The sequence below is a fragment of the Oreochromis niloticus genome, linkage group LG16 (assembly GCF_001858045.2).
Source record: "Oreochromis niloticus isolate F11D_XX linkage group LG16, O_niloticus_UMD_NMBU, whole genome shotgun sequence".
Classification (NCBI taxonomy): Eukaryota; Metazoa; Chordata; class Actinopteri; order Cichliformes; family Cichlidae; genus Oreochromis; species Oreochromis niloticus.
In genome coordinates, this window is record NC_031987.2 from 27,403,052 (window position 1) to 27,415,543 (window position 12,492).

At 39.3% G+C, this 12,492-nt stretch overlaps 1 protein-coding gene across 2 annotated transcripts; it reads left to right on the forward strand.

Moving 5' to 3' along the window:
* The first annotated feature begins 167 nt into the window (after positions 1-167).
* On the forward strand, positions 168-12,263 carry ttf2 (transcription termination factor, RNA polymerase II). 2 transcript variants are annotated; one of them, XM_019353399.2, is made up of 23 exons: positions 168-295; positions 509-614; positions 887-985; positions 1,096-1,165; positions 1,684-2,553; positions 3,373-3,493; positions 3,774-3,956; positions 4,061-4,218; positions 4,964-5,045; positions 5,258-5,383; positions 5,500-5,650; positions 6,214-6,319; positions 6,493-6,677; positions 7,206-7,359; positions 7,539-7,630; positions 7,735-7,820; positions 8,052-8,194; positions 8,321-8,500; positions 8,870-8,928; positions 9,057-9,210; positions 10,770-10,852; positions 11,193-11,267; positions 11,418-12,263. In XM_019353399.2, the coding sequence occupies exons 1-23, from the start codon at positions 268-270 to the stop codon at positions 11,560-11,562; spliced, it is 3,456 nt and encodes a 1,151-aa protein (XP_019208944.1). In that variant the 5' UTR covers positions 168-267; the 3' UTR covers positions 11,563-12,263. The 2 variants fall into 2 exon arrangements, with proteins under 2 accessions (XP_019208944.1, XP_003456658.2); XM_003456610.5 differs by having other exon boundaries at positions 887-973.
* The last annotated feature ends 229 nt before the right edge of the window (positions 12,264-12,492 follow it).

Genomic DNA, 12,492 nt, shown 5'->3' on the forward strand with positions numbered 1-12,492 from the left:
ATCAAGCAAATGCAATTTGGCGTTTGTTGAGTTTATTTTTTTAATATTGTTATGTATTTAATATTTATCGGTATTTAATGTTAATACATCATTATATATTATGTCTTTGTCCATCATAATACAATTTTGCTAAATAACTCGGACCTTGACTTTTATACTGACGTTTGCAGAGCGGATGTGTTATCCGAGAGCTGCGATTGGTCTATACAAAATACAGCCCTTCCCTTCACGTTCTAGTAACTGAACTGAACTAAATGTGTTGATAAAATGGAAAAGGTTGTATGTAGTATACACGGTAAGTGGTAATCGGTCAGTGGTGATTAATTATGTGTTATAAAATGGTAAACTGGATATTGTGTTTGATTTAAAGAGGTTATATTTGTGTTTTTATCCTGAGGACAAAAAAGGTTTGCTGCCCACATAGTTTAATAATTAGTTTAACCTTCGGTTTAAATATTCCGCACTTCGAGTTTTTACGTGTTTCTAAAGAGAGACCTTTTTGTCACAGGCGGCGTGTGTATGTTAAAAACCGGATTAAAAGACGGACCCAATAAAGGCAAGAGCTTCTACGTCTGCGTTGACAAGCAAGGCTGTGATTTTAGTCAGCAAACCAGGTATTCCCCCGATGACAATAGGCCTCTGTATTTTCAGACCTGAACCATTCATTGACACTGTGTTTGAACCAAATAATAGTCTCTTAACTATTCACTGGCCATATCCTTACATTGCTTTTGTTCCATTCATCTCAGTAGCCAACTTTACTATACTCACTGGCCCTCTCCAAACATCTGAGGTTATTCACTGACATATTGTTAAAGTTATTGATAAACAAATGTGTGTGTTGCACAAATATTTGTTTTATTGATGTGAATTATCATATCTCTAGCATTTCACCATCACACTGCCTCCATCATGAAGATTCAATGGTGGAACTCCAGGCTCTCAGCTACAGTCAGCCACAGCAGGGCTATAGGTGTGTGTGTATGTATGTATTAGAAAGAAATCTGAAATTGCATGCTTATACGCAGCTTATATGACTAGATACCAGGTTGGTTAGACTCTGTATTTAACTGCAAATTCCTTCTCGTTTTCCAGGTTGTTCTACCGATGTGCAGTAGGTAAAAAAGCAGGCCAGAGGTGGTGTGGAAATGTACCCTGGACTGCAGTAAGTGCTGTCACAGATTTCCCAACACACACTTGTTTTTTTATATACATTCAGTATCTGTATCACCAACGGTTTCTGGCCATCGCATTGAGACAGTTATTAAAGATAGTTTTTAGTTATTAAAAATGCGGTTAAAGTTTTAAGTTAGTGTTCTCACTACTCCACTAATAATTAAGCTTGTATGAATTAGTCAATTCATTGGTCAGTCACTCAAAACAAAAGTAATCCTTACCTCTTTTGTATTTGTTGTTTTTTGTTGTTTTTTTCTTTAATGCTGTGTAACTGTAAATGTTTTACGGTTTTCCTGGCGTATGCATTGATTAATACATTTATTATGTAAACAATCATAAGTTGCAGCCTTAAATAGGATGTAGCTAAATGGTATGAACAAGTATTTTTCCTATTCTGAACTATTTACTTTTTTTAAACACCACATGAGGGATTAGCTGTTATTAGACACTTTTCTGTAAATTTCTATGACATATTTTTTTAAAGTGTGTTGTCTTCCATGATTGCAGCCGGAAACAGAAAAGAGAAGCCCTCTGTCTGACACACAGCTACAGCCCTCATGTCTTCCACCTGTACGAAACCCCTTTAAGGCACCAAGCCAGGCAGACAAGGACTCTGAGTGGAGAAAGTTGCAGAACAATAGACATGAAGAGAAAGAAGCAAGTCACAAGGCTGAAGGAAGAGCAAGTTATCAGAAAGAAAATGAAAGGCAACAAGGTGCAGGAGTGGAAGAAAAGGCAGATGATAAGCACAGGTCGTCGGATACTTACCGGGGTAAACAACTTCCACTGGGGATGAAGTTAAAAAAGAGAGTTTCAAATGAGGAGAACAACAGTCCCAAAGAAAACAGTGTTGAAAAAAGAACCGAGAAGATTCAAGACACGCCCGAGCAGAACCGCATCAAGCAAGGAGAAGAAGAAAAAGGCATTTCTTCCTCCAGCGTCAAGACTGTTCATTCTGAGTCATCAAACAAACATCAACTCAAAACAATCAATCAAACTGCACCAGTTTCTCACAGGAACTTGACTCAGCAACCATCTGATGCCGAAACCTCTCAGGTGAAAGAAACCAAACAAATACTAGAAAAGAGCAGCTGCACCCATGCATCCAGAGACTCTGACAGCAGCAGGAGCCCCATACCTGACAAACCAACTCAGTCAGAGTCCAGTCAGCCCAACAGTCCCGAAAACAACGACGATGATGATGATGTGGTACTGGTGTCTGTGAAGCCTGCTCCGCAGAAGACTCCTCCTGTTTCTACTGTCCAAAAGACGCTGACCAACTTCCCAGGATTCCAGCCAGCTTCTAACATCAAAAAGCCGGTGGAAAACCCCAAAGGGCTGCAGAACCTGCTCACCGTTCAGCTCCAGCAGAAAAAGGTGAGGGGAAGAGGAGACAACACATGTCATGCATGAGCACTGCATTGATTTAAAACCTAACATACAAATATTATTATAATATTTAAAAAAATATATTATATGCATGTCAAACATGTCCGCATTAAGAAATCTGTTAATTAACCGCCCCGATATACTCATATCAGTCACTCTTAGGCTGCGTTTCCCAAAACACCGAAGAATATTTGTAGTACTTGTAATTATATCATAGTAAATAATCTGCAAGCTCTCAGAATGTACTTTTCTCTTTAAATGTTAAAGTTGACACTGTTAGCTACACTAGCTGACAAAGTAGGCTGAGGTAGCTGTTAAGTACAGTTTAGTTTACAAGTCCAGCAATGTGATTTATCATTGGGCTGATATCTAATTGGCTGGTATTAGCTAACTGCTAACAGCCCATAAATAAAAGTGGGGGGAAAAAAAGACCAGATGGAAGAAACGCCTTTCAACCTTGTTATAAGTTGATCAGGACAGAGCATAAAGTAAACAAGATAATCAATGACCAGGCACAACTAATGTTAGGAAAATCTGTTGAGTTTTTGGAAAAGAATACAATTAAATGGCCAACTGTCAGTATCAGCATTAAAAATCCTGCATCAGTCGGGTTGTATCTTAATCGGTCAGTCAACTAGTACACAGAAAATTGGATTAAGAGTTTGCTGGTCAGTAATCAACATCCAAAATCAAAATTCACTTTACACATTCCAGTACTGTATACATCACAACAACAAATACTACAGAGCAGCTGGTTAGTTTAATACTCAGGCTTATGAGAGCTCTTTGTCTTCACTCTGTCCTCAGGCCACTCTATCTTCGGTAAACTTGGAGGCGCTACCAGATAAAGGAGACAGGTTGAGGACACAGGTTAAAGAGCTGGAGGAAGCCCTGGAGTCACTGAGCCTCACTGCTGCTTCTCAGCCTGGTAGGAGTCACACTGCACAATAGAAATAGATGGTTTATTCAACTGCTTATTAGTTATTCCACTATGTACCCCAGCTATACTCCCAGTTAAGCCCTTATGCATACATGGGCAAAACCTTGAGAGACTTTTTTTTGTTGTTGTTGTCTTAGTAAGTTGCTGTGTAATTTGATGTTCTTTGATATTCTTTCTGTCCCTGAAAAACACACGTGCAGGCGAAAGTGTAATAATAAAACCAACAAGGTTTTTTAGATTTGGCTGGATGTCTGTGTCTCCCTTTCAGAGTCTGAGAAAGCGTGTAGCAGCACTGATTCTGGTTTCAGCACCACTCAGATGAATCCATTCAGCCGGCAGGGTGGGACCATCCTGCTCCCTGCTCCTCCAGCCCCAGCCCTGCACCATCATCAGGCCTCTGGTGGCTCTCTGGGGCTCCAGCTGAGCCAGGGATACTCTCAGATGTATGGAGGTATGCCAAATAGGAAAGAGAAACACTTCTATAAAATGTGTAATCATTTTTTTAAAACTTGAAATTAATATAGATTGCTAATCACTCATCCTTAATGTTTCCAGCATACCCACAGGCACAGACATTTTATGGGGGTAGAATGACCGACGACCGTCTTCTGGCGGTGAAAAATGCCACCTGTGAGGCCATCGACCATCTCCACAAGTCCCTGGAGTCCTGTCCTGATGCCGAGGCTGAGGCCCCTGATCCCAAGGGTATCAAGGTGTTACACACTGCCTCACTCACTACTGTGGCAAAAAAAAAATCCGACAACAACGGCTACGTTTTCACAAAAACTTCAAAAATAAAGGAAACTCATAGCAGCACTCAGATATTCTGACTGATTACACAAGGCTTTAGTTAAACTGCAAGCTTTAGTGCTCAGCTCTGTCAGTCAATGGTTACATTTTGGTTACGTTTTAAGGTGTTGTGATATAGAAGATAGTGGATGAGAGACAACTCCTAGCAGGAGAGGTTGAACTGTTACACAAATAGTTTCACCAAAAAGCATGATCCAAAATTTCAAGATATGAAACCCCACTTTTAAATTCATCTATCAGCACTTTTTACAAGACACTCAGCGCCATCTTTACTCTGATTTGACTGCTCAGACTGAGGCTGTACTGCATAAAAAATACCTGGTGTCTGACTGAGTGCCATTTATTTACTCCTCATTTTAAGGATGGTTTTCTGCTTCTAGTATTGCAGCAACATTTTAAGGTCAGCTTTAGAAATAGAGCATCCAATTTTAGCTCAGAGTTTTACATTATTATGCTCTAAGAAATTGCATCTGAATATAATCTTTATGTGTCCATATATTTTAATTCGTAGAGTATTTCATTTTTGCATCAAAACATTTTCTTTTATTCACAAAACTGTCACAATTTAGAATGATACAGCCTATATTTCCTCTTTTGATTGGACGATGATGTTAGTCTAAGATTGCTGCATTGTGATTGGTTGCTCAGGTGCCTCTCCTGCCCCATCAGAGGAGAGCTTTGGCCTGGTTGCTCTGGAGAGAAACGCAGAGTCCCTGTGGAGGAATACTGGGTGAGTGTTTTTTCATGTGATTTTCTTCCTCTGTTTAAAGTTGGAATTAAGCCCGTGGGGTCTGTTTGTTACATTTAATTTGCTATTCTATGTACAGAAATGGTCTCCTCAGGCCAGTCAGTTTGCTCACATGACAAAGAGAGGAACACCTCGCTTCTTATCATTTCTTCATCTTTTTTCTAGTATATCTCATTTGTATTCTTTTTAATCAGCGGATGACATGGGTCTGGGGAAGACCTTGACAATGATTTCTCTCATACTGGCCATGAAGATGAAGGCAAAAAAGGACAAGGAGGAGATGGAAGAGAAGAAGAAGGATAGCTGGTTATCCAAAACTGGTAACGAGAACCTTTTGTCACTGACTCAGTGGGTCAAATATAATCCAGCTAAATAAAATTACACAGTTCTTCCTTTTTTAGCTATTTCCTTTCCTATTTCCTTTTTTTGTGTCCAGACTGCAGCCTTGTGTTGTCTAAGGGCACTCTTATCATCTGCCCTGCCTCCCTGGTGCACCACTGGAAGAAGGAGATTGAAAGACATGTCAAGACGGGCAAATTGACGGTGTACCTGTACCACGGCCCGAACCGTGAGAGAAGTGCCAGAGTGTAAGAAAGCTGCAAACTTTTTCACACGCACATTGCTGTTTATTTCGCTCTGCTTTTATCTCATTTTTTTGATGGTGCAGTCGCATCTTATTCTCTTTGAAGCCACACAAAGTTCCCGTAGTGACAGTTGACCTTTTTATACCTTTATGCCAAACAGTTGCATGTTAAAATGTTGGTATTTGAGGCCATAGTAAAGCACTGTAGGAACAAGAGTGTCCTGCAAATGTTTTTAAAAGAGAAAGCTTGGAAAAGCCAAAACTCAGTACAGTCGTAAACGTGACTAATGTGGACAAAAAGCAGCTCCACTGTCATAACTGTCATTATTTTTGCAAAACACGCCTCTTGGGAAAACATGCTTGCACAGACAAAATGAAATGATACACACGGGGGAATTGATATGTGTAAAGTAAATGTTTTATTTCTATTTCGGGCAAAGCAGTGAAGAGCAGCTCTGTCATTGTTTGTTTGACATGTCAAAGATCTTCATTACAGCTGTTCTTTTCCCATTTGAAGGACATTTGAGTCACAAAAACTAAATACAGTGCTGTGCGTATGTCCACCAGACTGGCCAATTACGATGTGGTGGTGACTACCTACAGCCTAGTGTCCAAGGAGATTCCAGTCCAAAAAGAAGAGGCTGATAAACCCAACCCGGATAAGGACGATGTGGTAAATACTACATATACGACCGGAAGCAAAGCCTCTGAGTGTTAACACTGAAGATGCTGGCAGCAGCATCAAAAAAAAAATACTGTTTTCGTGATTTCTTACTAAGTGTTGGAAACATCACTTTCAGCAAAACTAAATAACTTACAAACACACTTCCCATCATTTTTCTTCAGCGTCCAGGCTCAGCTCCTCTCCTGCGAGTGTCCTGGGCCCGCATAATTCTGGATGAAGCCCACAGCATCAAAAACCCAAAAGTGCAGACCTCCATGGCCGTCTGTCAGCTGAGGGCCGGAGCCCGTTGGGCTGTCACTGGTACACCCATTCAGAACAACCTGCTGGACATGTACTCGCTGCTCAAGTAAGACAACAGCACAGTGAATACAAGTTTTTAACCCATCCTGTGTTTTGTTAGCCTGCTGCACATGTGTGGTCCGTTTTTAATATTTATTTTAAGTATTTTAATAATATGGATTGACAAGATAATACGCCTGTTTTTAATAAGTTACATATAAATCATGAAGGCTGGAATATTTGATCACACAGTTGAGCATCTTAAATAACTAAAACAACGTCTGACAAATCCTCTTCTCACCTTGGCTTGTGTACTTCAGCTGTGTGACATGGCTGTTTTATACTTGAAGATAAAAACATGCAAAGGATACACCAGTGCATCCTCAATTACAGCTCCTCTGGAAAGGCTTCTTTCTCCTCTGTCCTCCAGATACAGTTTTCAGTCAGGAGGACTGAGCTTAATATTTGTTGCACGAGCAGAAGCATGGAAGACGGAGGAGACGAGGAAGCACAAATGGAATAAATACATTATGAATAATATATGTATTTCATGAATGAGATCATGTTCTTTCACTGCGTTCCTCTGTCTTTTCAGGTTTCTCCGTTGTTCTCCGTTCGACGAGTACAAACTGTGGAAAGCTCAGGTGGACAACGGCTCCAAGAGAGGCAGAGAGCGACTCAACATCCTGACCAGGACTCTGCTGCTCCGACGAACCAAAGACCAACTGGACGCCAAAGGAAAACCACTGGTAGAGACACACACACAGACTCCATGAACATCTGTCTTTCTGGTAGCACATCAGGAAATACACTCACTATTAAGAGTTTGTTTGTTTTTTAATTTAATGGTGGTAAAGTATCTGTTAGCTTCTGGGAGTGTATGTTTAATTACAAAATATAACCAGATACTAAAACAGTTTTGTTTCAGGTGTCTCTTCCTGATCGGACTTCCGAGGTGCATCGACTCAAACTTTCTGAGGATGAGCAGGCTGTGTATGATGTGTTATTTGCCCAGTCCAGGTAAAAGTCTGTCTTCTCAGAAATACATGGACCTTTGTGAAATGCAAAGGCAGTGTTACAGTTAGGGGTTTAATTTTTTTTTTTAATTTTTTTCTCTACTCTAGATCTACTCTGCAGAGCTACCTAAAGCAACATGAAGGAAATGATGTGAAGAAGGGAAGCACGTCCAGTTCTAATCCCTTTGAGAAAGGTGGGGCCTCACCAATAAATAAATTTAATCTGTGCAAAGGTTATTTTGCAGTCACAATTGCATATTATACAAGGTGCATAATTAAATTTGTGTGTAGAAAACAACAACAAAAATTAAACTGGAAGCTGGGATGGCACTTTTGCCTTTTGAGTCAAACTCTTTTAGCAATCAGTGTTTGCTAGTAGCAGTAATGGTGATTTAAAATGATGTTCACTCTCTCTGTCTCTCCAGTGGCCCAGGAGTTTGGTTTGTCCCAGGCTGATCCTGCTCTGTCGAGCTCCCAGCAGGCTAAGCAGGTGTCCAGCACGGTCCACATCCTGTCCTTGCTGCTTCGCCTCCGACAATGCTGCTGTCACCTGTCACTTCTTAAGAAGGTACACACTTTCACATGCTCTCATGAGGCTTTCCAGCTTTGTCTATAATTTAAAAAGAAACACATAATGATACAAACTGAATACTGCACACAAGTATTTCCTTCCTTCCGTGTCTCCTGTGCTCAGACTCTGGACTCATCGGAGCTGCAGGGTGATGGGATCGTCTTATCTCTGGAGGAGCAGCTGAATGCTCTGTCGCTCTCCTCCAGCCCCTCGCCATCTGGCCCTGATCCCAAAGACACTGTGGCCCTCAATGGCACACGCTTCCCCTCACGGCTGTTTGAGGGCACCAGCAAAAGCACCAAGGTGGGCAAACGATCAGCACACTAACATCACAGTTACTGGCAGAGTGTGAAAATGTGTGCTGTCTGATATAGATGGTGAAATAGGATCAGGGTATGATTGTTTTTGTTGATCAAAAGTCACAATAAAGTCAGCAATGAAGTCACTGGGTGTGGATTGTTTGCCCTCAGTTGGAGCCTTTGGATCTTTGCCACACAGATTCAGCTCTAAATCGTGATTTGACATGATTGTTTTCATGCTAAATGTTTTAAAATTCACAGCTGACCATTTGTCTTTGAGACCAGGGAAAATGCACAATGTGTGTGATAAGAGCGCACGGTGGTCCAGTTCAAAGTCTGTTTGTTAGTATTAAAAGATGAATTTTCCTTCTAGATCTCTGCTATCATCTCTGAGCTGAAGGCAATCAGAGAGAATAGTAATGATCACAAAAGGTAAAATATTACACATCACAATAACTCAGAGTTCATGTCTTTTTTTTTTTTTTCACAATTAATAGACCAATTTTTATGTTACCTTCTCATGTGTGGTCTTCATAGTGTGTCCTGCCTTTATTGTCCAGTGTGATCGTGTCCCAGTGGACCAGCATGCTCCAAATTGTAGCGGTTCATCTTCAGCTGATGGGGTTAACGTACAGCGTCATCGACGGGACCGTCAACCCTAAACGCCGCATGGACCTGGTGGAAGAATTCAACACTAACCCAAAAGGACCACAGGTAAATTTCTATATTTTCCTCAAATGGAGCATGTTTGAATGAAGCCGAGGGCTTTTTATGATTTAGATTTTTTTTTTTGGGGGGGGGGTTTGATGGGGTTTTTTTGCATTTCTCCCATTCCTGGTGAACCACTCTCTCCCTTCCCTGTTCCAGTCCACTTCTCAGCTAATCACCTTTCGAACGACTCATATCATCATACACGTCAAGCAATGTGAAGTTTAGATTTTGGAGAACTGCACAGGAGCATGTTTAAACCTCCTCCCTGTAGGCAATTACCTTCACAAATAGACACAGCCGCAGGAGCAGAAATTAAGCAATATGAGGTGGCACAATGGATGGTTTCCATACTTCTAACCAACAGGTGGCAGTAATGCACCAAGTAAAGGGGTTGACATGAATGAAAACAATATAGAATTTAAGATGTTCATAATCGTAATGAGGATGGAAATCCATTCTGCACATTTAACAGAGTTTCACTAATAAATGTATTCAACTTTTATAAAAAATGAAAACAACTTTTATACAACTAGCTGCAAGGAAAATCCCCATGGCACTTTTTAAATCAAGAGCAGAGGACCTATATTTAAAATGATAAAATTATCACACCAGTAAGAATCAATGGGAGGTTTAAATATTGGAATGAAATTGGTGCCACTTTCTACCACTCAATTGAAATAAAATTTTGAAATACTAAAAGACTAAAATTTACAACAATAAGACAACAACAACAATAAGAAACTTGTTTCATTTATTCAGACGTCCGGTCAGTGAAAAACATTCAACTAATCTAAGTTGGAGAAAGACTCTGAGATCTTCCATTACAGATGACGATTAGCAGAATATCTACCTGTTAAGATATTTTATAACCCCTAAATTAAACTGTGTACAAATAGGAGAAACAACGACAGATGGACTTTTCTTTCTGTAGGATTTATTTATGTAACACTGCGAGCAACTTATCTGTAAAAGACAAATGCTTATTAAGAAGATTGCTTGCGCAGCCAATGGGAAAGCAATAACCCGTAAATGATTAAAACCTGAACCCCTAATTAAGAATGACTGGATGGCACAGTGAACAATATCAAAGACATGAAGAGATTTTCTTTTCTTTAAACTAACAAACTTATCAGTTTACAAAAAACTGTGAAGACACTGATGCACTATGTAAAACAGCGTTGTGTTTAAAGTGGCTTTTTACTTTACTCTTTTTCTTTTTTTGTGCCTGCACTGATAATCTGTGCATACATGTAAGGCCAACTGTTCCTGTTTTTGTAATGTTTGCTCCATTTGTGAAGAATACAGTTAAATAAAAAGTAAACAACAATAAGTTAAATATATGTGATAAACAGAAATTGCTGCAACACTGAAATGTAAATAATAGTAGTAATAATGATAATGATAATGGGACTTCTAGATTAGCTGTGATCATTATACCAAGTGTGCTATGCAGCTGAGTACTAAGCTTGAAGTCATAATGATGAAAATGAGCGTAATCAAACTGTTTTGTTGCACAGCTATAAATGTATAGTGCTGCCTAATTGGTCTGGTTTTTGCTTCAGGTGATGCTGGTTTCTCTTTGTGCCGGGGGGGTTGGACTGAATCTGATCGGTGGGAATCACCTGTTCCTGATTGACATGCACTGGTGAGAGCCACATTGTCATTCAAAGAGCCAGAAAAGTATCACTTCTGTTGTTTGCCGTTCTCCGTTTAATGTAGCAAGCTGCATTTGAAATCTATCTGTTGTGCAAAGATTTTTTTTCCACATTTTATCCTCTCTAATTTAATTTTTATCCTCTAAAATATCTTGTGCCTTCACATTTTGCATTATGAAGAATGGCAAAGGACAATTTAAGGGCAGTTATAAACAAACATGTGCACACATCACACAATCAGAAGTTTTGCAGAGATTATGTTATTCCAAACTTAAGAAAAATTTCCGTAAGATAGAAGAAAGTCCAGTTTCAACTTTAACCCTTCAACAGGAACCCAGCTTTGGAGGATCAGGCCTGTGACCGAATCTATAGAGTGGGACAATGTAAAGACGTCACCATCCACAGGTGACGCATCAGCTTCTGAATCTCCACAAAATTTCTAGTTCGCATCTTTATTTTTAATTTTTACTAAGCATGTACTGGTAACAATGATGTGTAAACTGCGTTTCTTTGTGCTAATAGTGTGTGTGTGTGTGTGTGTGGCATTGTCAACAGATTTGTGTGTGAAAACACAGTGGAGGAGAAAATTTCCACACTGCAGGCAAAGAAGAAGGAGCTGGCACAGAACGTGCTGTCGGGAACCGGAAACACCCTCTCTAAACTCTCTCTGGCAGATCTCAAGATCATTTTTGGAGTCTGAAAAAGAGCTGTACCAGCTGACCAACAGCTATTCAGACATGCATTCACGTGTGAATGTATTAGGCTGTAACTTTAGAAAATGTTGAGATGATAATAATAATAATAATAATAATAATAATAATAATAACAACAACACTGGGGTAATGCATTACTTTAAAAGTACCATGTTTTTGTTTTTGTTTTTTGGGGGGGGGGGGTTCTTAGTTTTTTGTTTCTTAGTTTTTTGTTTCTTAGTTTTTTGTTTGTTTTTTTTGACTGTTTAAACTGCAGATGGTCAAATGCCACAGCTGACACACAGCTGGACAGTATTTAAACAGTTTCTTACTATATTTTGTAAAATTACATAATATTTTCCTCTGTATATTTTTGGTCTTCTGTTTCTTCCACCTGATAGTTTATTTCTTTATACTTATATAAAGAAATACATTTTTTTATTATTATTATTAATACTATTATCATCATCATTTTATACTAGTATTGCTGTATTTGTGTTGTTTGTGATGTAATGTTACAGTAAACTCAGGCGATTAAAGTTATTAGAAGTGACTTCTGTTTTAGGCAGTAAACTGAAACGATTACTTAATTTTCTAAAGCTGCTTAAAGTTTACTCAGTTGAAAAACATGTTGCTAATATTGTGGCTTTTAAGGCATTTCAATATTGCACTTGTGATTATTAAAATATTATAAATTGAAGACTAAAAACGTGAGTGGATGACGTGTTTTTTGTTTTGTTCTGTGCAGGAAAGATGTGTGCTATATTTAAATATGCATAATTAGTTATCAGACGTATGCCTTGACTTCTTGCTCTGACCGTCTGTTTTCACCAGGCAACGTGTTTTCAGTGCTCGCAAATATATACACAAAATCAATCACTGACTTTTGATGCCTTTAGTAAATTTCGAACTTTTGGGCGTCATCGCCCGAAATGACA